This window comes from Phyllobates terribilis, unplaced genomic scaffold, assembly GCF_046119375.1.
Source record: "Phyllobates terribilis strain yellow unplaced genomic scaffold, ASM4611937v1 Scaffold_11__3_contigs__length_659146591, whole genome shotgun sequence".
Taxonomy (NCBI): Eukaryota; Metazoa; Chordata; class Amphibia; order Anura; family Dendrobatidae; genus Phyllobates; species Phyllobates terribilis.
This window is the reverse complement of record NW_027362771.1, coordinates 176,481,009-176,508,338: the sequence shown is the minus strand read 5'-3', so window position 1 is coordinate 176,508,338 and position 27,330 is coordinate 176,481,009. Positions and strand designations below refer to the sequence as shown.

Here is a 27,330-nt window from a genome sequence, read left to right as displayed (position 1 = left end):
CGCGTTTGGAGAGCCCCTGATGTGCCTAAATAGTGGAAACCCCCCACAAGTGACCCCATTTTGGAAACTACACCCCTCAAGGATTTTATCAACGGGTATAGTGAACATTTTGTACCCAGAGGTATAACACAGAATTTGATAACATTAGGTCATCATATTGAATAAGTTGTCATTAGTCTTGAGCGCAAGTGCTTGCTACTTGAGCTTGCATCGGGTGCTCGGGTATGCACCAAGTATAGCAGGTGCTCAAGTGACATGCTCGAGTCCCCGCCCGCATGTTTCACGGTTATTAGACACCCCCAAAAAAACATACGTGGATCGCTCGTGCATGGCAGGCAATCCCCGCGAGGTTTTTTTTGGCCGCGAAGCATATGAGGCAGAGACTCGAGCACCCGTGATACTGAATGCATACCCGAGCACCCCATGCAAACTCAAGTAGTGAGCACTTGCGTTCAACACTAGTTGCCATATTGTCATCTTTTTTTTTTTACTTTTGAAAAAAAAAACAACCCTAACCCCAACCCTAACCTAGCCCAACCCTAACCCCAACCCTAATATTAGCACAACCATAACCCCAACCCCAGCCCTAGCGTTTATTTTTTTCGCCGTTCTTAGTGCGGTATAAGTGATTAGACGACCTTATTCTTCGAGTCGGTGCGACTACAGAGATACCAGAATCATATTGGGTTTTTATGATTGACAGCTGTCACACACTAAAAGACACATATTTTGTAAAATCTAGTTTTTGCATCGCCATATTTTGAGAGCTATAATTTTTTCATATTTTGACCGACAGTCATGTGACTGCTTGTTTTTTGCAGGATGAGTTGACGTTTTTATTGGTGCCATTTTCAGGCACGTGACATTTTTAGATCGCTTTCTATTCCAGCTTTTGGGAGGCAGAATAAACAAAAACCAACAATTCAGGAATTGTTTTTTTTTGTTGTTTTTTTATTCTATTCCGCGTGTGGTAAAATTGATAAGGTAGCTTTATTCTTTGGGTCAGTATGTTTACAGCGGTACCACATTTATATAGTTTTCTATGTTTTGGCACTTTTACACAATAAAAGCTATTTTGATAGAAAAAATTATTTTTTGCATCGCTTTATTCTGAGAGCTATAACTTTTTGATTTTTTCGATGATGGAGCAGTATGGCGGCTTGTTTTTTGCGGGACAAGATGACGTTTTCAGCGGTACCATTTTTATTTATATTCGTCTTTTTGATCGCGTGTTATTCCATTTTTTGTTTGACGGTATGATGATAAAGCATTGTTTTTTGCTTTGTTTTTTTTTTTTTTTGTTTGTTTGCTTTTTACCGTGTTCACTGAAGGGGTTAACTAGTAGGACAATTTTATAGGTCAGGTCGTTCCGGATGCGGCGATACCAAATATGTGTACTTTTATTGTTTGTTTTTTTTTCATCATAATATTTATTGATGGGTACATTATATTTTTACTTTTGGTGGATTATTTTTTTTAAAAATTTTTTTTTTTTTTCACTTTCTGACAGTTTTTTTATTTGTTTACTTTGTCCCACTATGGGACTTTTACTTTTTTTATTCTGATCGCCTGCATAGCATAGGGATGGAGCACCATCCTTGTGCCATGCAGGCTGTCAGCGCTGCACAGTGAGAAGATAGTTTGGTCATGCACTGCGCATGACCAAAAAATCTTCCTGCTGTCTGGTGACCCGGATGTTGTCATGACGACATCGGGTCGTCATGGCAACACCCGGGAAGCCGCGTCAGACAGCACTGGAAGCCGGAAGAGGAGGTGAGTATACCGATCACCTTCCCTTAGCCACCGCAATGCTGCGATCGACTTCGATCGCAGCATTGCAGGGGTTAATGTGCCGGGAGCAGTGCGGGACCGCTTCCTGCACATAGTACCAGGTGTCAGCTGTGACAATCAGCTGACACCCGGCGGCGATCGCGCCCGCACAGCCTGTGTGCGCGCGCGATTGCCATGACGTACTAATACGGGTCAGGCTCTTAAGTCCCAGGGCACAGACACGTATTAGTACGTCATGGGCTTTAAAGGGGTTAAAAACTATGTGTCACAACAGCTGCATCCAGTAAACTAAGTGATACATTGCTGGAATCAGGGTATCTTTTCCTACATTATGCTGCTCTCAGATGAGGTAGCAAAACCTGCGGAACCTGAGATGCAGAACATGGTCTGATCATACCACAGCTCCAGGGCAGAGGAGGAAGCAAAAGACTATACAGACATTACAGCACGGGGAAGCAAATTATTCTTTTTGTGAGGTAAAACATTTCACTGCCTGTTTTTAAGCAATGTTTTACCTCACAGAAATAATCGGCTGTGATTCCATGCCGTAATGTCTGTATACTCTCTTGCTTCCTCCCTGCCCAGGAGCTGTTGTATGAGCAGATCATGCCCCTACATGCTTGGATTAAGCCATGTTGTTTTTTAATTAACAATGGCTTACCTTTAATATTATAGAGTTTTGTTTGTAAGTGAAATAAAGATACAGAAATAAGGGTAGTTACCTATGTGTCCTGTAAGCTGCCCACATTAATGGAGTCATGCCATTCTGATCCATCATATCTACATCCTGGAACAAAAAGGTGATGATATGTTAGCGAGGCCTAAATAACTCGGAATCTGTCATTTCTAGTCAACTAGAACATATCTATAGCTAATGACGAGTGTGATGGACTCACGAGATGACCTCTCACCACTAAGTGATGGCCTCACGAGATGACCTCTCACCACTAAGTGATGGCTTCTCCTTACTACTGTGCATAGGGAAGAGGTAATACTGTACAGAATATGGGCACCTGTCATCACATCATATATTTATGCTTCAAAAATAGACCCAAGTCCATTGAGTTCAACCAATAACCTAACAAGTCTGCCTTCATAGAGAACGGAGAATGTGGTCGAGACCCTTGAAATTCTCCATATAGTGATCTAACATTTCAAATTAAAACCCATTTTCTTGAGCAGGTTGACAATAAGCCCTGTACAGAATCTGGAATTAGCATTCCTTTACTCCTCTTAAGAACTAGATTACACTTCTGTAATTGCCAGACCAAATTGAAATCACCCCTCCCCCCCCCAAAACATAGAATTTTTACATCACGGTAAGAGTCATTGCAATGATATACATGGAGAGGCCTTATATGCCTTCTCTAAAAGGATGTGATCGCCATCTGCTGGCCATTGCCTATTTTTGGGGAAAAAAAAAAAAGGTAATAATGGTGTAATTTATCCTGTAGGAATGAACCAGTATCCCCTCACGGTACAGCAAATGGGATATTGGGTTAGAATCTATAGTCATTTACAGATTATATTCAGATATGTATTTTGTGCATGCTCAAACAAAATGTTCAAATTGAATCTATTTTTGTAAATAAAGCATAAAAGAATAGATTTAATCACAAATAAAATTAATATTAAACATTTAATTTATTGGCTGCTTGAAAAAAACATATAGGGTGTTCTGAATTCATCATATACATTTGTTACTATGGCTCTTTTTGCAAAAATAATGTATAATACAAGACGTAGGTAAATAAACTCTACCTGTCCTTTTGCTATAAGATATGCCACAATTGAGGTATGCCCAAACTGGGCAGCTAGGTGAATACAGCTGCAGCCTTCTCCATCTATAAGTGAGGGGTCGGCGCCATATTTCATCAACTGGACGACCATGGAGAGATGACCCTGCCTGAAAAACAAACATGATATAGGAAAACAGAAAGCCAACATATATGCAGAGACTTCATTTTTTACTACCAATGTAAAAAAATAAATAAATAAAAATCAAAAATCTTAGGATTAAAGGGGTTGCCCCATGAACAAAGTATGTTTTAAGATCTTGGAATACTAAGTTTCACAATTGGATGTGTTAAAAATAATGTTCCTGTGCTGAGATAATCTTATAAATGTGCCCCTGCTGTGTACTGTGTAATGGCTGTGTCTGACTGTACAGGAACATGGTCTGATCATACCACAGCTCCTGGGCAGGGGAGGGGGTACGTCTATACAGACATTGCAGCAGGGGATTGTAGAGGTCTCTTTGTGTGAGGTAAAACATTTCCTCTTCCTTCTTATAAACAAAGTTTCTTAGGAAATTCCTCACAGGCAATGGCCACAATTGGATGTGGAACTTATTTCTGAGGTAAAACATTTCTTTCTGTGAAGTAAAACATTTCCCTCAAGCAGGGAAATGTTTTACTTCACAGAAAGAATCAGCTGTGATCCCATACTGTAATGTCTGTATACTCTTTTGCTTCCTCCCCTGCCCAGGAGCTGTGGTATGTCCCGACCATGTCCCTGTATGGTCAGACACAGCCATTACACAGTACACAGCAGGGGCACATTTATAAGATTATCTCAGCACAGGAACATTCATTTTTAACACATCGAATTGTGGAACTTATTATTTCAAGATCTATTGATTAAAATGTTGTTGGAAAGCCAGGTAGGACAGGGTTAAATCCTTGCACTAGAGGTCCAGGTTAGGAGCACCTGGCTGGCTACAACAGGAACCAGGCCATGTGTTCATTTAACTCTCTGTCAGCTAGGGAGCTGAGCAGTGTGAGGTGTTGGAGCTGGTGAGTAACCAGTGAGTGTGAGCATGCTGAGCCTAAAGCGAGGACTTGAATTGCTGTCTGGGTGAGATCCTATTATTGCTTTACCTTAATTGAAAAAGGACTTTGATTTTATTATTAAGCACGTGCCAGATAAAGGCGGTTTTCATTTAAAGAGCTGTGCAAGGTTATGGAGTTTAATAAACTTCACTTTGTTTTGACACAAGAATCGGGTGCCTACATGAACTCTAGTGCCTACATGATGGTGTGAATCCCTACAATGTATTTTGTTCTTGGGACAACCCATTTAAGGTTAAATTGCACAAAGAAGATGTAAAAGTAGAAAAAGCCACATTGATATCCATAACCTACTATCAAACTATTTTGGCTAAGGTTGCATTCATTTATTTCATAGAGGAGATCCAACATTGATAATGAAGGGAGGAATGAGACCAGACTCTGGGCACTGAACTTCCCAAATATACACAATAGGGTCAGGTTATTGTGAAAAACAGAGGACTCGCTTTACAAAGGAATCTAGCGAGGGATCTTGTGCTCTTTCTCCAACCTGGGGGGTTATTTCGTGCACTCAATGACTTTCCAGTAGCAGGGCTTCTTAGAACTATCCTAAAGCCCAGTAAAGGGAATCTGTCAAGAGGTTTTTGCTATGTAATCTGAAGACAGCATGTTGTAGGGGTTAAAACACAGATTTCCGCAATGCCTCTCTTTATCAAGCTCTGCTTTTGTTTAGTTGCAGTGATTGTTTTAGCACCAAGAGCTTATCATTGCTTGGACACAGAAGCAGGTGCCTCCTGGTCTGACTCCGCCCCTTCTGTGATAGGCAACTCACTGTCTATAGACGCTGTATATACAGAGCCTGGTGTAGGAGTGGATAGCTTTCTCTGCTCTGCTGCATTTCCAAATCTAAAAACGGTGATTGTAATCAGAACCCCTACACCTAGTAACCCAGTAAACTAAGGGGTACGTCTTGGATTCAGGCTCTCTGTCCCTACATCAGCCTGCTCGCAGATAAGGTAGCAAAAATCTGCTGACAGATTCTCTTTAAAACTATCACTATTTTAGTTTACAATGTTTCCTGCTTCTAATGCAGAAGATAACTGTATAGTATGTCAGTGGTGGAGAAACTATGGCACGCGCGCCATTCCCTCAGCCTGCACGCCGCCACCACTCTCCTCAGCCCACGTGCCATCTCCTTCATCACTAGCGCTACAGTCACTCTCCTCTGCACGCCTGCCATCCCATCAGGCCGCACGCCATCCCATCAGTCCACTGTACGGAGCACCATGTGGGGCCCATCCCACTGTACGGAGCACCATGTGGGGCCCATCCCACTGTACGGAGCACCATGTGGGGCCCATCCCACTGTACGGAGCACCATGTGGGGCCCATCCCACTGTACGGAGCACCATGTGGGGCCCATCCCACTGTACGGAGCACCATGTGGGGCCCATCCCACTGTACGGAGCACCATGTGGGGCCCATCCCACTGTACGGAGCACCATGTGGGGCCCATCCCACTGTACTGAGCACCATGTGGGGCCCATCCCACTGTACTGAGCACCATGTGGGGCCCATCCCACTGTACTGAGCACCATGTGGGGCCCATCCCACTGTACTGAGCACCATGTGGGGCCCATCCCACTGTATGTGGGGCTTTTTGTGCCCATTATACTGTATGGAGGCCTGTGTGGAGAATCATACTGTGATGGGGTCACCACTCTTTGTTGGGGAAAATGAGGGAGGAGGTACAGTAGGGCCATCATACCATGCGTGTAGAGGAATTCACTGTAGGGGTATCATACTGTGTTTGGCGGAACTTTTGTATGCATCACACTTAATCTGTTTTATTCAAGGTTTTTTATCCTTTATTACATATGTACATTATGACACTGGGCTATAAGCTTTTTACTGCTCTTACATAACATATTATATTATACCACTATAATTCCAAAAGTTAGTCGTTTTATTTGATAATGAAAAACTTCATCAATTGTAGACATTTTTTTTTTTCTTTTTTTAACAAATATCAAGGTTGGCCCGCGACTTTGTCCAAGCTTTTAACTTCCTCTGTGTATTTAGCAAATTTACAATTGCAAAGAGGTTGTAAAAACAAACAACTTTGCAATTTTACTTTTGATTAAAAATCCTGTCCATTCTCAAGAACAGACCTCCACTGCAATCGGTGGCTAGTATCTTAGGCTTGGAGTGCAGAGCTTACAAGCTCTTAGCTATAGACTCTATAGCGCGCTAATGTAGGAGTTGTTTTTCTAAACTAAAACCTCAGTATTCACGTTAAATTGCCGTGTTGGCACTTTACAATAAATACGGTAAGTGGGTTTTGGATTTCAGTTTGGGCACTCGGTCTCTAAAAGGTTCACCAGTGTCAAAATTTGTGGATCAGTGGGACAACAGGATCTCAAACACTTTCTTGAACTGAAGTGGTCCTCAGCTTTTTTCTGTCTCAAAGAATGAATGGATCATGTGCAGTCCCCTCTCCATCCCAACAAGGAACTTCAGAGTGCAGGTCTCGGGTACTATGTGGGTCCTAAGGGAAGGAGCTCCAGCAATCCACAAGTGATTACTGATCACTTATCCAAAGGATCACTTTAAATGCTGAGAACAACCCTTCAAAAGGCAGAAAGGAGTACCACTCTCCCTGATAGGTGCATCTATTTATAAAGCTGCATTCCACCCTGTATGTAGAAATGGCCATATAATAGGTAAAGAGGACCTTTCACCAGGTCAGAAGAGGGACGTTTTTGCTCTTAGGGTATGTGACCACGATGCAGAAATAAAGCAGAAAATTTATGCAGCGTTTCTGCATGTTCTTGGCAGTCAAAAATGCTTGCGGATTTTACATGTGTATTTGCAGCGTTTTTACATGCGGATTTGACTTGCGTTTTTCAAATGCATTGGGACCTCAAAGCCACATGCAGAAACGCACAAATAATGGGCATGCTGCGGATTTTTCCGCATGGAAAATCCGCTGCGGAAAATTCCGCAGCATGGGCACAGAACATGCAGATTTTCATTGGGGATCATGGGGCACGGATTACCAAGCGTTTTGCAAGTGTTTACGCTGAGGAAATTCCGCATCAAAACCGCTTGAAAAAAGCATAGTGGGCACACAGCCTTACTTTATTCCTGCTGGGCATTCTGTGTGTTTTTTTTTTATCTGCCATACGGTTTCAGAGTTTTGAGTCTTTTTATTTAGTGATGGCCTTTACCAAAGGGGTATAGCTCACAAGGTAATAATGTAGAGCAGAACAATGTTACGACCCCAAAGAATCCCCCTTTATAAAGACCATAAAAACTAGCAACAACAAATAAAAAGGTCCATATGTCCAGTACCAAATAGCGGAATTTAAAAAAGAAAAAAGCACACACCTGGAGAAGTGAGATTAAAATGAGAGCAATAACTGGACGCTTTTGACTTGGTGACAGGTTCTGTTTAAATAGAAACTGAACAGTGGACAACACCGACAATTAGGTTTCCTTTACTTAGAGATATTGGCTTTTTTTGTATAACGGGAATATAATATACAGAACACCCACTAACCCTACATCCTGAGAGGTGCATCGCTGTACAGAATATAATACACAGGTAACTCTCACTACATCACTAAGGTGTAAAGCTGAAGCCCCCGCTGACTGCAGCCTCCTTGTGCTTCTGTACTGATAGACCCTGCAGGGAAGGTCTGTGACAGCAGTATAGGGGAGTGAAGGGGACAGTGCAGGGACAATTAAGTCATCTGGCGTTCCCGCACAGCAATTTTGAGGACATAAGTTTGCATGCTTCCACAACTAGTGGCTCACACAGGCAGATGGAGTCACCATAAAGTCACAGAGGGCAAGAAAGGCACCGCATGATCAGGGAGAATGGAGCGTTTAATAAAAAACAATAACACCAGATCCAACTATAACACCCGTCTAAAGAATAATTTCAGTGAAAAGCGTTACAGTACCCCAAAGAGGTTTCCCACCACTTCTCTCCTCATAGAGCATGAAAGGGCATGTAACCTCTGCAGCCAAACAATGGCCTCAGTGGTGATCAATGAGTCACTGATGAGGCCAGTGATTGGTGGCAGCACTTGTGTCCGTATGGTAGGGTTATGATGTACAGCGCTTTCCTCAGCACATCCTGCTCTGGTCATAGAAAAAGGTGACTGCTGCTATCAATCACTGTCGTCAGTGACAAGTTGGTTACACTGTGGCACAGCGATTGGCAGCAGAAGTCGTATGCCTAACTTGGCAAGAAAAAAAGAGGGGGATGGCAAAAAAAAAAAAAAAAGGCAACTATAGATAGTAAAAGTAGTTGTGTTACAATCCAGCAAGCTTCAGTTTCTGCTGACTTATTTCTACCTTGTGTGTTGTCACGTGGCCACATTCACCATCACTGGTTGGGATTTAACATCTTAATGTTAAATAGTCAAAATCAAGATGTAGCTGTAGCCTTCACTGTGACCTTACCTAGTTGCCCAATGAAGGGGAGTGGAGTTTAGATCACCTCCAAGTTGGTCCACAATAGCACCTTTAGATATGTAGAACCTGCAAATGAAGAAACATGAGGGGTTATCCTTACAAGACAAGCCACTCCCTAATGTCCTATATTGGTATATGGATGTCACAGATGGGAATCCTTGCATTTGCTGGAGCAGACGGACTTTTGAGTATCAAATTTCACACAATCAATGTAATCCAGCCTCAGCCAGGAGAAATATGCGGCAATGATAACATGAAATTCCTGATATGTCAGCCTCATTAAGATATTTAGTTTACTACAAGCTTTGTCTATTAAAAATTGATGTTTTTATGTTCCCAATAATAATAATAATAAAAAAAAAAAAAATGGATTGTATATCCAAACTCATACAGTAAAAAAACAATCCAGAATGAGGAACAATAAAGAAGCACTTTAAACCTTACAGGGTTATTCTCCAAATCACATTGCGGTCTTATATTAATGTATGGTGGCTCGGTGGTTAGCATTGTAGCCTTCCGGCACTGGGGCCCTGGATTAAAAGACCACCAAGGAGTTTGTGTGTTCTCCCCATGTTTGTGTGGGTTTCCTCCCACACTCCAAAGACATACTGATGGGGAATTTAAGATTGTGAGCCCCAATGGGGACAGTGGTGAGAAGATCTGAAAAGCCCCGTGTAATTAATAAATATGGAAGTGAGTAAAAAAAACATTTATTCAGTTGCACAAATATAACTCTTTATTAAATCAGCTCCATTTTGCTCACATCACCCTTCAAAATATGTCTCCCCAGGCTCCATTGGAATCATCCTGCTGTAGCAACAGTGCCACTGATGGATCATGTGCAGTGCAGTCCCTCTCAGCGAGCTTCCTCACCAGCATAGTTCTGCCATTCCTCCACCTCAGAGTGTATTTTACCTTTAGAATACACTTTATGTCCCTACTAGTGATGAGCGAGCATGCGCGCCACTGCTCGGTACTCGCCCGAGCATCTCAGTACTTGAGATACTCGGAGCTCGCCCAGTACTTTCAAGATGCTCGGAAGGGAGATCGGGTCCCCGTCCTGCATGTTTGGCGCTATTTAGAGCACTAATCATGCAGGGATTGTCTGCCACCCTCTGTAATGTCACAGCCATGGTGGTTGTGGCATTACAGTGATTGCCCATATCGATGGGAACTGTGCTCACAGTGAAACATGTAAAGCCAGCAATTCAGCAGCGGCATACACCGGTACCCGACAATTTAGAACAGAAAGAATAGAGCATCACACATAGATTAGATAGATAGAAACATGTCAGTCACATATATATTAAGTACAGTGACAGTGGTTACTGTACTTGTCATTTACTGTTAAAGGATTTCTTAAAAAAAAAAATTGGAATAGGGTTCCCCGTAATTTTAGTCTCTAGCGGAGGTTAAGCAGACAGCTGGGGCAGATGTTTGAAGCCTGGGAAGGGGGTAATACCCACGGAGCTTCCCAGGCTACTAATATCAGCCCCCAGCTGAATACCTAGCCTTTACTAGCTATTAAAATGGGAGACCCCCCCCAAAAAAATAACATGTGGTCCCCTCTATTTTAATAGCTAGCAAAGGCTAGGCAGACAGCTGGGGGCTGATATTAATAGCCCAGGAAGGGTGCCATGAATATTGGCCCCCTCCCAGGCTAGAAACAGCAGCCGTCAGCCACCCCAGAAATGGCGCATCCATAGGATGCGACAATTCTGGCATTTAGCCTCGCTCTTCCCACTGCCCTGTAGAGGTGGCAGTGGGGTAATAGGGCTGGGGTTGATGTCAGCTTATAATGCTGTAGTGAGCGCAGAATTCTCTCACGCTCACCGCATGCGCAGGAGAATTCTCCCACGCTGTCAGTGACGTGCATGAGGTGAGCTGAGTTCATTGGACATGAACTCGGCTCATCTGGATGCCATCACAGCCAGACACTGAGGAGCGCAAGCATGCCTGCGCTTCTCAGTGTCTGCGGCATGGCAAGCTGGATGGCAGCTTTCGGCTGCAATCCAGCCTGTCATGTGAATATAGCAGAGCTGGAGCCGTCCTGGGAACCATGGAAAGGTAAGGATGAGGTTGGTTTATTATTTTACTTTTATTGCAGGAGATCGTTGGCTTCAGCTGGAATGGGCGTGATGGTAAGTATGGTTTAATTTAGAACATTAAAGAATTGTGTGTTTATTTCAATTAAAGGACTTTACTCTGGGTGTTTGTGTTTTCTTTTAACTTTGACTATGGGGTTAGTAATGGGGGTGTCTTATAGACGCCTCTCCATTACTAACCTGGGCTTGATGTCAGCTGGCATTATAAGCGGACATCAACCCCAGCCCTATTACCCCACTGCCACTGCTACAGGGTAGTGGGAAGAGCGAGGCTAAGTGCCAGAATTGGCGCATGCTATGAATGCGCCATTTCTGGGGCGGCTGACGGCTGGTGTTTCTAGCCTGGGAGGGGGCCAATATTCATGGCACCCTTCCTGGGCTATTAATATCAGCCCCCGGCTGTCTGCCTAGTCTTTGCTAGCTATTAAAATAGGGGGGACCCCACGTCATTTTTTTTGGGGTCTCCCATTTTAATAGCTAGTAAAGGCTAGGCATTCAGCTGGGGGCTGATATTAGTAGCCTGGAAAGCTCCGTGGGTATTACCCCCTTCCCAGGCTTCAAACATCTGCTCCAGCCGTCTGCTTAACCTAACGCTAGAGACTAAAATTAAGGGGAACCCCACGCCAATTTTTTTTTTTTTAATAAATCCTTTATTTTAACACTAAATGACAAGTACAGTAACCAACACTGTCACTGTACTTATTAAATGTGTGACTGACATGTTTCTATCTATCTAATCTGTGTGTGATGCTCTATTCTTTCTGTTCTAAATTGTCGGGTACCGGTGTATGCCGCTGATGAATTGCCGGCCGGCTTTTTTAAAGAGACGGGTGCATGAAAATTGGAGGGCACTAGTGTGTTACAAGTGCCCTGTTATGTTTTTCATGCACCCTCCTATATACCCAGCCTGCCTGTCTGCCTATATATTCTGCCTGCCTGACGTTTAATTGAGCACCGTTCCCATCGATTTGGGCAATTTTTGACCTTCTGCAGACCGCCGGGGGGAGGGGGGCTGGGGGACCACCAGAAAAATGCTCGAGTTTCCCATAGACTTACATTGGGCTCGTTGCTTGGGTCGAGCACCCGAGTATTCCAATGTGCTTGACCCGAGCTTCGAGCATTTTAGTGCTCGCTCATCACTAGTCCCTACACATTCTTTGCTCTTGTACAGCACCCTGCCAGGCTCATATTGATTATATATATATATATATATATATATATATATATATATATATATATATATATATATATATATATATATATACACACACTTTCGAGCACAGTTCAACAACTCTTCTGCAATCCCCCACAATGATCTAGGCAGCCCAAAGTTGAGTTTTGTTTGTTGCCTGGGGCTAACAGATAAGTGCTGAGAAACTGAAAATGCTTCTCTGCTGATGCATATCCCAGAAAATAATTCTCTGCCATATGCATCAGAGCAGCATTTGAAATTTCACATCACTGATCTCTTAGTGGCAGGAAAGAGACATCGCTGTCCTGCACTGACTACTAATTACAAGCTCTGTTGTAGAGAAGTTCAGGAGAGTTGAGCACTCTTAGAAACCAGCTAATAATTATGTAAAAACAGTGTCACACAAGGTGTGGGAAAGACTAAGTGCAACACAAAGGGAATAGGGAAAGGGAGCCCAGACTCTAGGGAAAGGGGGGAGTAGAGACCTAGGCTGATCTAGTGTCACCGTGTCTCCCCTATCGTCCCTATATTGGTTCTTCACCAATAACCGCACGCGTACCTCGCCCCTGTCTTTCCCTGGCGTTAGGCTCAGGAGGGTAGGGGGATGAGCGCTAGTCAATCCCCACTGAACACAACAAGGGGGGGGGGGCAAACAAGGACAAAAATCGCTTAGCTGTAGTCGACTCCAGAAGTATTGCTGGGTGCTAGAGATACAGCTTCTAAGAAGCTGTCTGAAATGCCAAACGTAGAAATCTCCTGCAACCAACTGCAGGGTGACTGTCTGCCACTTCTGATACACCCATGACACATTGGCAGCTATACTGATGTAAATGGCAATAGAAATTTTTTTTTGATAACATACACCTCATTGCTTATCCTTATTCACTTGATCATATGCATTTTATGATGCAGTCTGCAAAACAAGTATACAACCTGTACACAGACTGGAGGAATATATTGTGGCGATTTTGAAGCCTGTTGACACTAAGCTTCCCTTGTTTTAATGATATGACAACTTTCCTTGCCGAGAATCCATGTGACAAGGATGCTGCGTTCATGAAGCTGTACTCACTTCACCAGATCTATCCTATTGTTGATGGCAGCCCAGTGAAGCAGAGTAACATTCTCTTTGTCAGGCTGTCGCACATCATAGCCCGCGTCCACCAGCTCTCTGCAACGCTCATATATTCCATATCTGAAGAGAAGATGGGGGGGAAAGAAAGAAAGAATCAGACAAATACTAATAGTATCGTAAAACATAAAAAATGCACTATGTTCAGGATCATGTAATTTGTGCCTGTTAAACTTAATTGCATGTAAAGGGTCTGTGGAGGTGCGGGGTGTTGGATCTTTACAGGGTTAATATTGATAACCTATCCTAACAATAAGTCATCAATATTAGAAGCCTGAAAAAACCCTAAGCGTGGTACCTTTACCTATTCATAGAAGGAGTAAAAATGCAGTTAGATCTAAACATAGACTGATTTCATGATCCAAGTCCATTTCAGCCCTGGAGAACCAGAGGCTTACAGTAAAAATATGTAGTTCACATAAGAAAAGCTGGATTCTAGGTTTAATGTTGCTTCCACACTTTCCATGGACCTTGCTGGTCTAGTGCAGCTTTCCTGGTGGAGGCTTATTTAAGAACAATACCCCTTCTTCTCACAGCAGCACCATAACATACTCCGTGTACTCATTCACTTACTATACATTCCCATAGATTCAATCAGCGACTGTGAAACACCACAAAAATATCCAAGAAGCAGGTATTGGTGAGCATCAGGTAACAGTTACCGGGAATTTTACTGCTAATTGATAAAAGTTATGTCAGGGTTTTATACTTTCATTTAGCGGATGCCAACCACAGTGGGACGTACCGAGGAAGAATCTAAATAGTTTGAATAATAAATCCATGTTCACTGAGCTCCTAAGTTTGTCTTAGTGGCCCAAATGTGGTCAGGTAAAGAAAAAAAAATGTGTTGCCCCGACGTGATGCACTCAGCACCTTTACTTGATTTGAACAGTCGTTCTGTGCTGACCATTTAAAAAGGGACTGTCAGCACAGAATAACTGTTCAAACCAAGTACAGGCACTCGGTGCATCATGGCGGGGCCAAACATTTATATACACCTTCCCACCTGCTTGTTTTCCCTCAATCTCCACCCTTCTCTGGCCCTATGAAGCCAGAGCTGTCAAAGAAGAGGTGGGAGGAGATAGAGGGAAAACAAGCAGGTGGGAAGGTGTATATAAATGATTGGCCCCGCCATGAAGCACCGAGCGCCTGTACTTGGTTTGAACAGTCATTCTGTGCCGACAGTCCCTTTAGTCAGTAGCCAAATGAGGAGAAGCGGAAAACCAGAGAACTAAAAAAAGACAACATAGATGGCCTCATTTCACCATGTTGCCTTCACTGCCCAGAACACATGGAGGCACAGTTCACACTTCCTTTAGTCATTTTCCATTAAAGAGTAACCATCATATAGTACATATTAAAATAAGTAACTTTGTAATTTCTTAGAGTAATCTGCTTCTTTCTCCTCCAGGACTGATCTTTCGCTCTCAATACATGGGTAAAGTCTGTATTGGGTGAAGACAGATTTTGACATTACTGAGATTGGAGATGGCAGTTGGTGCTTTTAACATTCTACGGGGAGAAGAGGAGGGGCTAGAGAGAGACAAACATTCCGCTGCAAGTTCTCCTGAAACGATAGTTGCAGTTTTCCATAGAACTTTATGAGCTGAAACTCGTCTCCTATCTAAAGTAATGGGAAGATCAGTATTCACTGAAGACAGGTTTTACCTGTGAATTGAGAATTTTGAGAATGAATGATCATTTCAGGAGGAGACAGACACAAATTTCTTGGAAAAGATATATCAAAGTTTCCAATTTTCATGTGTACTGTTGATTTATGGAAAAAAAAATTTAAATGGTGGTTATTGTAAACTTCTATTACTCCTTTGAAGGTGAGAATAGCTTAGCATGCTTCACTATTCTATCCCATGAAGAAAGAATAGAATGCTTACAGACCCATTATAAGTCAATTAAATCTACTAGGATCAGTGATAGATCCTGTAAAACGGAAGCCATGATATCACTGGAAGCTGTGCCCAAGACTGTAATTGAAACCAATCAAAACATTGCAATGTGAGCAGGTTGTCTCTTACTTACTGTGTGGCTTTGACGATATCCCATGTACTATAGTCGTCCATGTGGCTTTTACGTCCCATGGATTCAGTGCTGTAACCATGATTGTAATGTCCCTGAGTCTTGATTTCCTGGAAGAGATGGTCACGGATTTTAGAGTATTTGAAAACTGTCAAAGGGAATCTGTTACGGGGTTTGCGCTGGTCCATCAGAGAGCTATATTAAAGGGCAGAGCTGTGTGATGTACTGGGCTTCTTGCTGTAGTTTTAATTAATTTATCTGCATCTCAGCTACTACTCTCAGTGATAAGCTCTGCCATGTAGTGTTCAGTATTCATGAGCTCTGGCTATCCCCAACCACCACCATTGATCAGCTGTTTTCTGCCTATGCACTGTGAATCTGTCAATCAATGGAATGGGCGAGACTACACAGATCTCATCATTGATAAAACTAGCAGAGCCGCAGACGATAAAATGGTTATATCAAAACTATAGCAAGAAACCCAGTAGGTGACCCAGAGCTGTAATCAGGGTCTCTATCCCCATTTTCTGCTGCCCTCAGATTAGGAAGCATCAACCTGGCAACAATTTCCCTTTAATTAGATTTTTTTCTTTTGCTGTAGAGGTTCACAAACAAATACTAAAAAAAGTACAGAAAAAAAAACCACATTATTTCCCTTCTGTATAATTTTGTTGTAGTTTAATGAATTGGATAAAAATATACATACAATTCTGGGATGTATTAACAGAAGCATACAGTCTAGATCACGTGAAGTCATTATCGGTCCTTACTCCTCTTTGGTCAGACCTCATCTGGAATACGGTGTACAGTTTTGGGCACCACATTTTAAAAAAGACATAGACAAACTGGAGCAAGTTCAGAGAAGAGCGACCAGAATGGTGACTGGTCTGCAAACCATGTCCTATGAGGAACGGTTGCAGGATTTGGGAATGTTTAGCTCGCAAAAAAGAAGACTGAGAGGAGACTTAATAGCTGTCTACAAATATGTCAAGGGCTGTCACATTGTAGAAGGATCATCTTTATTCTCATTTGCACAAGGAAAGACTAGAAGCAATGGGATGAAACTGAATGGGAGGAGACACAGATTAGATATTAGAAAAAACTTTTTGACAGTTAGAGTGATTAATGAGTGGAACAGGCTGCCACGAGAGGTGGTGAGTTCCCCTTCAATGGACGTCTTCAAACAGAGGCTGGACAGACATCTGTCTGAGATCGTTTAGTGAATCCTGCTTTGAGCAGGGGGTTGGACCAGATGACCCAGGAGGTCCCTTCCAACTCTACCATTCTATGATTCTATGACACATTCCCTTCCTACGCAAAGGCCCGATATATGAGATTACCGTAAAGCTTTGGTATGCAGAAGAGGAAACTCCTATGATAAAGTGAAATATTTCTAATACTAATGTTCTACATGTTGAAAGCAACTGCTTAATGCAATCTCAAATATGTAACATGCTGGCCCAGATTCATCAAGGCAATTTTGACAGAATTTTACTACTTTTGGGGTTTTCACACCAGTTTCACCCAGCTCTGCCAAAATGGGTGCAGCTTGGGAGGAATGGCACGAGGAAGGGGCCCGACGCCGCTGTTTGTCTTATTCATGGGAAGCTGTGACGTTCCCTACGTCAGAAATCTTATTCCAGTCCCTGACTAGAGTTATTGATTCATTAAGAGGCGTGAATGAATCTGGAGCGTCTGACTCCTACACGCCCCCTCATTAAGACTGGCGAGTAAATCGGCGATCTTCATGAATCAGGGTACTAGAGTATACACAAGGCCCCATATTCATTATAAAGCCCCATTTTCACCACAACATATATTCTGCAATAGAGGCTGGGCAGTATAGTGGATAGAAAACTAGTTACCTTAGTTTAGTAATTTATTTAAGAAAGGTTGAGCTTGATGGACCTAGGTCTTTTTTCAACCTATGCAACTATGGAGTAAAATCGTAATTTATGAATCAGATGAAAGGTTGGCACACAAAATCTGATTAAATGGGGGAAGAAAAAATATAAAGCACTTACTAAGCTTACAAATAACAGTATTAACCTCAGATATCCCTATGAATCTGGGTCAGTTAGATTTGATGGATATCAGCGACAAACAATTAATTTTTTTTCTCATAAGAGCGGTATTATAGGGCCATGCTATTTATTATGCAGACCCAGAAGTGATCCTATTAATGGCTGTGGTCATTAGAGTTTATATTACCCAGATAAGCAGAATGTTATTTTATGTAGTTACATTTGCAGTCTTATAGAGAATTTTATACAGGTTGATCGTTAACAATGAATGACTTTCGGTGACCATACACCTTAAAGGGGTTGCCAGCTTCCTGGCAAAATCTCTAGAACCCCATAAACTAGTGTATATTTACATAGAAGATCTTAACCCCACTAATTGTTACTGTGAGACCTCAGTTGTAGGCCCCTTACTGTCCATGGATCTGCAGGGTAAATGCTGAATGAAGCATCCACCACACTAAAGATCTCAGTCCTATTCTGCTCCAGGATTGAAAAAGTCAGTTGGCCAAGCAGCAAGTAATTGGGAAGGCAATGGTTTTCAGTGGACAATGTATTTGAAAGAGGGATTTAATACACAAAAACAACACTGCACAGAATAATGAAGGTGCTGGGTATTAACATCATTATAGATTTTTTCAGTTGTTGCTGAGTGCCGAAGATTTGCATCGCATCAAAGCTACAGAAAGAGACCGGTCTCACACCTCCGACATGGATGGTCCGAGCGCAGAATGTGATGTCCTCCTGACCCAAACTCAGCAGCCTTCTTCCATATATGCTTATGAGACTGTAGTGTTCAGGTCAGGAGACCCATGGCTGACCCAGACGTGTGAAACCAGCCCTAGGCAGAGATCGCCTCTTGATTTGTCACTTAACTTTCCTACTAGATTATACATGTCAGACTCTGGCCTGTGAGCCAAATCTGGCCTCAGGGTGGTTTTATTTGGTCCACAACATCAGAACCACCACCACTATGTGGGGCCCACTATTCCGCCTGGAGCACTATGTGGGGCCCACTATTCCGCCTGGAGCACTATGTGGGGCCCACTATTCCGCCTGGAGCACTATGTGGGGCCCACTATTCCGCCTGGAGCACTATGTGGGGCCCACTATTCCGCCTGGAGCACTATGTGGGGCCCACTATTCCGCCTGGAGCACTATGTGGGGCCCACTATTCCGCCTGGAGCACTATGTGGGGCCCACTATTCCGCATGGAGCACTATGTGGGGCCCACTATTCCGCATACTGGTTGGCCCCGGACTTCGTCCAAGTTTTTCATTTTGGTCCTCTGCGTGTTTGAGTTTGACATCCCTGTTCTAGATTGTAAGCTCTTGCGAGCAGCGCCATCACTCCTCTTGGTAATTGTTTAGTTAGGGTGTTACTCTATAATGTCATATAATGTCTATACGTGTCACCTCTGATTTGTAAAGTGCTAGGAAATCTGTTGACACTATAAAAAAAAAAGAATTATTACTCTTTAACCCTTAAAATCACAATTTTATTATAGACAAATTTTATAAAATTCCAAGAACAGAATAACCCCATTCACTAGCATGGTAATGTAAGATACTTCATTGGAGGCGATGGTAAGTCTACCGGCACTGGTTTACTTGCATTTGTGTGTGGCAGTATTCGTGAGGGTTTTGGTACAAATGATCATTTGTGCCGGCATTCATTCTCCCCCGTCTCATACAGTTTCCATTTCAAGTGACTGGCAGATGCCTGTAGGCACAAGGGGCCGTGCTAAAGACAACTGATGGCTTTATGTCAGCATATCAGATTAGATGAAAGAGCGAGCAATTATCGCTAGACATGCTAACACTGGGCAATGACCGTGAGCGATCATTCAGCCAATTATCGCCACAGGTAAAGGTCCCTTTAATCCATTCTACCGATATATTCCTACTTTCTTATGTCTGTATTTCGTCTAGACAACAATGGATAATTTTTCATCCATAGTGTTCTGCACGTCCATTTTCAAGCTCTTATGTAATCTGCATATTCATTTTTGACATCCATTTTTTACATTGAAAATAGTCAAAGGCATACTCATTTTTCTAATAAATCTTTGCAATGGATCGATTAAAAACAGATTTAACATGATTGTTTTTTTCTGTGCACCCTTTGATTGCAGGCGGCACTATTACACACTAAAAGAACAGGCGCCGTAGTAAGTCGACTACAACGTGGGTACAGAACGTGCCTAGTACAAAGATGTTACATGCCAAACTTTGCACTATTTATTTATAACTAAATAAAAAGGCTTTTCCACAAGTTAATTCCTAGTACACAGGCTTGCCAGGGTTAAAAATAGCTCTTCTCACCCAATACTGCTCCAGAGATGCTTCTGCACCAGGGCCCCAGGTCTTTGTTGACATGCTGCAGAAGTGACATCATGACTACAGCATAAGTGACCACCGCAGCCAATCACAGAGCTTAGCAGGCTTGCACTTTAACATGGCATAACATCTTAACCTATTGATTGGCTGCAGTGGTCACGATGTCACGGCTGCAGCCTTCTAAAGAGTGCGGCAGTGGGAGTAAGGCATCGCTGGAGCAGCGAATGGCGAGTCAAGTTCAGTTTGATATTTTTATCCTCGGCAAGGCTGTAAAAAAAAAAAATTTGAAAACCCCCTTTAAGGTTGTTATGGGACCAATATCCCTTTTGGCCGTTATACCACTCAGTGTCAGTGGAATAGCACCCTGGTAAGTCACTGATAAAGACACACAGATATGGCGCTACACAGCAGCTTACCACCTGGCTATTAAAGGGGTCGTCCACTACTTTGATACTGACAGGTCATCAGCATGAGTTCGGTGAGGGTCTGACACCAGCACCCCAATCATCAGCTGTTATCACCTTTGGCTAGATGCAAACACTGAATGGAGCTGGAAGGCCGTCAATATGAAAGTAATGGACAACCCCTTTAAAATTGAAACCCAATCAAAGGTGAATATGTGAACCCAAGTTTGTCCTATAAATTGGCACAGATGTTCTTAAGAGTGATCTGCAGGGGTCCCATGTGTCGCAACCCTAGTTACCAATCAGATGGCAGCTTTCATATTCCATGAGACTGATAACAGCTAGCCTCTGATTGGTTGTGCTGGGAGTTTATAAATGGCTCCCTAGTCTGCAGCTTCCTGATCCTAGAGGGAACAATGAGGAAGAGGCATATTCCCTGGGGCCGGGGGACATTGAGGAAGAGGCATATTCCCTGGGGCCGGGGGACATTGAGGAAGAGGCATATTCCCTGGGGCCGGGGGCCAGAGAGGAAGAGGCATATTCCCTGGGGCCGGGGGCCAGAGAGGAAGAGGCATATTCCCTGGGGCCGGGGGCCAGAGAGGAAGAGGCATATTCCCTGGGGCCGGGGGCCAGAGAGGAAGAGGCATATTCCCTGGGGCCGGGGGCCAGAGAGGAAGAGGCATATTCCCTGGGGCCGGGGGCCAGAGAGGAAGAGGCATATTCCCGGGGCCGGGGGCCAGAGAGGAAGAGGCATATTCCCTGAGGCCGGGGGCCAGAGAGGAAGAGGCATATTCCCTGGGGCCGGGGGACAGTATGGCGCAGCTGGAGCACATTGCCCCACAAGACATGCCGGTTGCCAGCTGCTCCTGTGTGGGTTAGTGCCAGCCATGGGTCAGGGGATGAGTGCTCTACCAGCAGCCAGGCCAGTGCCAGGCGCAGCGGGGCCTCTCCTCCAAGTAGCCGCTGACCATGGCAGTAACCCCGTGTGTGCCACCACGGGTACAGGGCATCATACCCCCGGCCAGCGGCGCCAGCTCGTCCCCAGGTCCTGAGAGCACAGGCCGCGATCATCTCCCTGCACCTCCCTGAGCATCCCCGGTACAGCGGGCACACCTCCCTAGTCTGTGCCCTGTGCCAGAGCCCACAGCCCGCCCTGCTCGCCCCGAACCCCCGGCACCGGCCGCCCACCCCGCAGTCACAGGACGCACTCACCTCTGGGTGCAGGATCGGGACGCAGCCAGCGTCTTTCTCATATTCCTCCATAGTGTCAGCCATCTTGGTGTTAAATCCCCCGCTGCATGCTGGGTAATGAGCAGCCGGGGAGGGTGAGGCTGTTGTCCTGACACACAATACACAGGACGGAGTTCAGCACCACATCCCACTGCTGCCGTGCAGAACGGCTGTTACCGGCTCCAGGCCAAGAGCTGCAGCCCCTGACCCTGCTGTGCCCTGGCTGACCGCAGGAGCCCCTGACCCTGCTGTACCCAGGCTGACCGCAGGAGCCCCTGACCCTGCTGTACCCAGGCTGACCGCAGGAGCCCCTGACCCTGCTGTACCCAGGCTGAGCGCAGGAGCCCCTGACCCTGCTGTGCCCAGGCTGAGCGCAGGAGCCCCTGACCCTGCTGTACCCAGGCTGAGCGCAGGAGCCCCTGACCCTGCTGTGCCCAGGCTGAGCGCAGGAGCCCCTGACCCTGCTGTACCCAGGCTGACCGCAGGAGCCCCTGACCCTGCTGTACCCAGGCTGACCGCAGGAGCCCCTGACCCTGCTGTGCCCAGGCTGAGCGCAGGAGCCCCTGACCCTGCTGTACCCAGGCTGACCGCAGGAGCCCCTGACCCTGCTGTACCCAGGCTGACCGCAGGAGCCCCTGACCCTGCTGTGCCCAGGCTGACCGCAGGAGCCCCTGACCCTGCTGTACCCAGGCTGACCGCAGGAGCCCCTGACCCTGCTGTACCCAGGCTGACCGCAGGAGCCCCTGACCCTGCTGTACCCAGGCTGACCGCAGGAGCCCCTGACCCTGCTGTACCCAGGCTAACCGCAGGAGCCCCTGACCCTGCTGTGCCCAGGCTGACCGCAGGAGCCCCTGACCCTGCTGTACCCAGGCTGACCGCAGGAGCCCCTGACCCTGCTGTACCCAGGCTGACCGCAGGAGCCCCTGACCCTGCTGTGCCCAGGCTGACCGCAGGAGCCCCTGACCCTGCTGTGCCCAGGCTGACCGCAGGAGCCCCTGACCCTGCTGTGCCCAGGCTGACCGCAGGAGCCCCTGACCCTGCTGTGCCCAGGCTGACCGCAGGAGCCCCTGACCCTGCTGTACCCAGGCTGACCGCAGGAGCCCCTGACCCTGCTGTACCCAGGCTGACCGCAGGAGCCCCTGACCCTGCTGTGCCCAGGCTGAGCGCAGGAGCCCCTGACCCTGCTGTACCCAGGCTGAGCGCAGGAGCCCCTGACCCTGCTGTGCCCAGGCTGAGCGCAGGAGCCCCTGACCCTGCTGTACCCAGGCTGACCGCAGGAGCCCCTGACCCTGCTGTACCCAGGCTGACCGCAGGAGCCCCTGACCCTGCTGTACCCAGGCTGACCGCAGGAGCCCCTGACCCTGCTGTGCCCAGGCTGAGCGCAGGAGCCCCTGACCCTGCTGTACCCAGGCTGACCGCAGGAGCCCCTGACCCTGCTGTACCCAGGCTGACCGCAGGAGCCCCTGACCCTGCTGTGCCCAGGCTGACCGCAGGAGCCCCTGACCCTGCTGTACCCAGGCTGACCGCAGGAGCCCCTGACCCTGCTGTACCCAGGCTGACCGTAGGAGCCCCTGACCCTGCTGTACCCAGGCTGACCGCAGGAGCCCCTGACCCTGCTGTACCCAGGCTAACCGCAGGAGCCCCTGACCCTGCTGTGCCCAGGCTGACCGCAGGAGCCCCTGACCCTGCTGTGCCCAGGCTGACCGCAGGAGCCCCTGACCCTGCTGTGCCCAGGCTGACCGCAGGAGCCCCTGACCCTGCTGTGCCCAGGCTGACCGCAGGAGCCCCTGACCCTGCTGTGCCCAGGCTGACCGCAGGAGCCCCTGACCCTGCTGTGCCCAGGCTGACCGCAGGAGCCCCTGACCCTGCTGTGCCCAGGCTGACCGCAGGAGCCCCTGACCCTGCTGTGCCCAGGCTGACCGCAGGAGCCCCTGACCCTGCTGTACCCAGGCTGACCGCAGGAGCCCCTGACCCTGCTGTACCCAGGCTGACCGCAGGAGCCCCTGACCCTGCTGTACCCAGGCTGACCGCAGGAGCCCCTGACCCTGCTGTACCCAGGCTGACCGCAGGAGCCCCTGACCCTGCTGTGCCCAGGCTGACCGCAGGAGCCCCTGACCCTGCTGTTACCAGGCTGACCGCAGGAGCCCCTGACCCTGCTGTGCCCAGGCTGACCGCAGGAGCCCCTGACCCTGCTGTGCCCAGGCTGACCGCAGGAGCCCCTGACCCTGCTGTGCCCAGGCTGAGCGCAGGAGCCCCTGACCCTGCTGTGCCCAGGCTGAGCGCAGGAGCCCCTGACCCTGCTGTGCCCAGGCTGAGCGCAGGAGCCCCTGACCCTGCTGTGCCCAGGCTGAGCGCAGGAGCCCCTGACCCTGCTGTACCCAGGCTGACCGCAGGAGCCCCTGACCCTGCTGTGCCCAGGCTGAGCGCAGGAGCCCCTCACCCTGCTGTGCCCAGGCTGAGCGCAGGAGCCCCTGACCCTGCTGTGCCCAGGCTGAGCGCAGGAGCCCCTGACCCTGCTGTGCCCAGGCTGAGCGCAGGAGCCCCTGACCCTGCTGTGCCCAGGCTGAGCGCAGGAGCCCCTGACCCTGCTGTGCCCAGGCTGAGCGCAGGAGCCCCTGACCCTGCTGTGCCCAGGCTGAGCGCAGGAGCCCCTGACCCTGCTGTGCCCAGGCTGAGCGCAGGAGCCCCTGACCCTGCTGTGCCCAGGCTGAGCGCAGGAGCCCCTGACCCTGCTGTGCCCAGGCTGAGCGCAGGAGCCCCTGACCCTGCTGTGCCCAGGCTGAGCGCAGGAGCCCCTGACCCTGCTGTGCCCAGGCTGAGCGCAGGAGCCCCTGACCATGCTGTGCCCAGGCTGAGCGCAGGAGCCCCTGACCCTGCTGTGCCCAGGCTGAGCGCAGGAGCCCCTGACCCTGCTGTACCCAGGCTGAGCGCAGGAGCCCCTGACCCTGCTGTACCCAGGCTGAGCGCAGGAGCCCCTGACCCTGCTGTACCCAGGCTGAGCGCAGGAGCCCCTGACCCTGCTGTGCCCAGGCTGAGCGCAGGAGCCCGTGACCCTGCTGTGCCCAGGCTGAGCGCAGGAGCCCGTGACCCTGCTGTGCCCAGGCTGAGCGCAGGAGCCCGTGACCCTGCTGTGCCCAGGCTGAGCGCAGGAGCCCGTGACCCTGCTGTGCCCAGGCTGAGCGCAGGAGCCCGTGACCCTGCTGTGCCCAGGCTGAGCGCAGGAGCCCGTGACCCTGCTGTGCCCAGGCTGAGCGCAGGAGCCCGTGACCCTGCTGTGCCCAGGCTGAGCGCAGGAGCCCGTGACCCTGCTGTGCCCAGGCTGAGCGCAGGAGCCCCTGACCCTGCTGTGCCCAGGCTGAGCGCAGGAGCCCCTGACCCTGCTGTGCCCAGGCTGAGCGCAGGAGCCACTGACCCTGCTGTGCCCAGGCTGAGCGCAGGAGCCCGTGACCCTGCTGTGCCCAGGCTGAGCGCAGGAGCCCCTGACCCTGCTGTGCCCAGGCTGAGCGCAGGAGCCCCTGACCCTGCTGTACCCAGCATGAGCGCAGTAGCCCGTGACCCTGCTGTACCCAGGCTGAGCGCAGTAGCCCGTGACCCTGTTGTACCCAGGCTGAGCGCAGGAGCCCGTGACCCTGTTGTACCCAGGCTGAGCGCAGGAGCCCGTGACCCTGTTGTACCCAGGCTGAGCGCAGGAGCCCGTGACCCTGCTGTACCCAGGCTGACCGCAGGAGCCCCTGACCCTGCTGTACCCAGGCTGACCGCAGGAGCCCCTGACCCTGCTGTACCCAGGCTGACCGTGCGCGCCCAGGGGATGATGGGGGACGACTCGGCGCCCGGGCCTTGTTGATGGTGTTGGGGGATGCCGCGGTGGCCGGCTCCCGGGCCCGTACCCTGGGTCACTCTTAAAAGCAAGGAATGGGGGAAGGTTATATGGGATAGGGAAATGTTCGTGACGCCACCCGTGGTATCTGGTGAGAATCACCAGCGCTGTGACAGTCCTCTGAGGCCGGTGTTCTGACAGCTTAGTTGGTGCTGCTCCCCACAGGTGGAGCAGGGCCTCAGGGCAGTGTAGTGGGAGAGTGAAGAATAGAGCGTTGGCAGGTGCAGAGCCGCGGAGGAAAGAACAGACAGAGGCAGTAGTTGAAGTCATCCAAGTCTTTTACTCACGGTAGTGTTTTCTCAGCTCAGAGCTTCCCTCTCTGCTGTCACACGGCGAGCTGCGGCCGCCAGGGTGGGGTTCAGCACACCCCAGGTAGTTCAGGCGCACTTGACAGGACCCCCCCCCGCTCTAAAGTGTTCCTCTCCTACTGTACTTCTCCCGCCTCGTGTCCCCCACTGTGTCTCGTACGGGTACTGCGATGTCCTTGATGGGTAGCGTATAGCTCCCGGACCGACTGGGTGCCCTTCTTGGTTACTAGTGGTGAGAACTTGGCGCAAGGCCGGGTCCCTCTGGATGAACTCAGATTAGGGAATACAGGTGGCGACTCCGCTCCGTCTGTATCCCCCTGGGATCCACATAAGCCTCCGGACTTTTCCGACAGAGACGTGAAGTGCAAAGTCAGATAAGCGGGGACCGGTACCCCCTCTTGCAGCAGGGTCTCTCTAGCTGAGCCAGAATAAGGTATGCAGGTGGCGACTCTGCTCCGTCCGCATCCCCTGAGATCCTTTTGCCTGTGGAGCCTATCTTCTCTGCTCCCCTCCTGGGCCTTCTTAGTTGGACTCTGACCGGTGACAGAGACGGTTATAACTCTTCCCCAATCCCCCGTCTCGAGGCCTGAGACCGGGAACCGTGGACCCTGACGCGGCTCAAGCCTTGTGCTGACCTACCGTCCCAAAGACCCACGACTAAAGACCCGGTTATTAAAATGGCCTCCTGTTATATATGATTCTATTAAGTGCTAAAGTAAAGTGCTTCCTTCACCCTCACTCACTACTTGGTTCCCCCTAACTTTGGTTCCCCCCAACTCCTCCATTCCGGACCGGGGCAGCACTATGGTGCATTAGGCCCCCTTCAGAACTGGAGTGGTGTAGTGTTGAGTGTGTGGTTGGGGTCCTGTGTGGCACTCCATCCTTACCTTGGAGAGGAGATACCACACCTCATTCTGAGGTGCAGTACCCTCAGGGGCGCCACAACCGCAGGAGCCCCTGACCCTGCTGTACCCAGGCTGACCGCAGGAGCACCTGTCCTTGCTGTACTCAGGCTGACCGCAGGAGCCCCTGACCCTGCTGTACCCAGGCTGACCGCAGGAGCCCCTGACCCTGCTGTACCCAGGCTGACCGCAGGAGCCCCTGACCCTGCTGTACCCAGGCTGACCGCAGGAGCCCCTGACCCTGCTGTACCCAGGCTGACCGCAGGAGCCCCTGACCCTGCTGTACCCAGGCTGACCGCAGGAGCCGCTGACCCTGCTGTACATAGGCTGACCGCAGGAGCCGCTGACCCTGCTGTACCCAGGCTGACCGCAGGAGCCCCTGACCCTGCTATATTCAGACTGACCATAGGAGCTCCTAACACTGCTGTACTGAGAGTCAAGAGCCAAGCGCTGCATGGGAAGGATGGGGCACATTTCATCTGAGAGCATGAGAAGCAGCCTAGTTTCCAATGCCACTCTAGTACTGATAACAGTACCCCATAACCAGGGCTGTGGAGTCGGAGCCCATTTAGTGGAGTCGGAGTCGGTATAAAATGGACCAACTCCGACTCCTAAAATATATAATAAATTGGGTACAGTAGTTCAATGCATTTTGTGGGAATATTTTTTCATAAGAATTTGGGAAAGTTATGAAATGTCCTATAAATGTCTGTCCTATTCC

The 27,330-nt window shown here is 48.3% G+C and overlaps 1 protein-coding gene across 1 annotated transcript in view; it reads right to left on the bottom strand.

Moving 5' to 3' along the window:
- ZDHHC17 (zDHHC palmitoyltransferase 17) overlaps positions 1–21,684 on the bottom strand; it is a 54,148-nt gene extending 32,464 nt beyond the window's left edge. The window contains exons 1-6 of the mRNA XM_073651819.1: positions 21,505–21,684; positions 15,532–15,638; positions 13,435–13,557; positions 9,054–9,131; positions 3,553–3,697; positions 2,514–2,578 (exon numbers count right to left, since the gene is read on the bottom strand). Of these exons, the coding sequence (XP_073507920.1) occupies positions 2,514–2,578; positions 3,553–3,697; positions 9,054–9,131; positions 13,435–13,557; positions 15,532–15,638; positions 21,505–21,567 (581 nt within the window). The 5' untranslated portion in view covers positions 21,568–21,684. The remainder of the gene's footprint in view (positions 1–2,513; positions 2,579–3,552; positions 3,698–9,053; positions 9,132–13,434; positions 13,558–15,531; positions 15,639–21,504) is intronic.
- Positions 21,685–27,330: the final 5,646 nt, after the last annotated feature.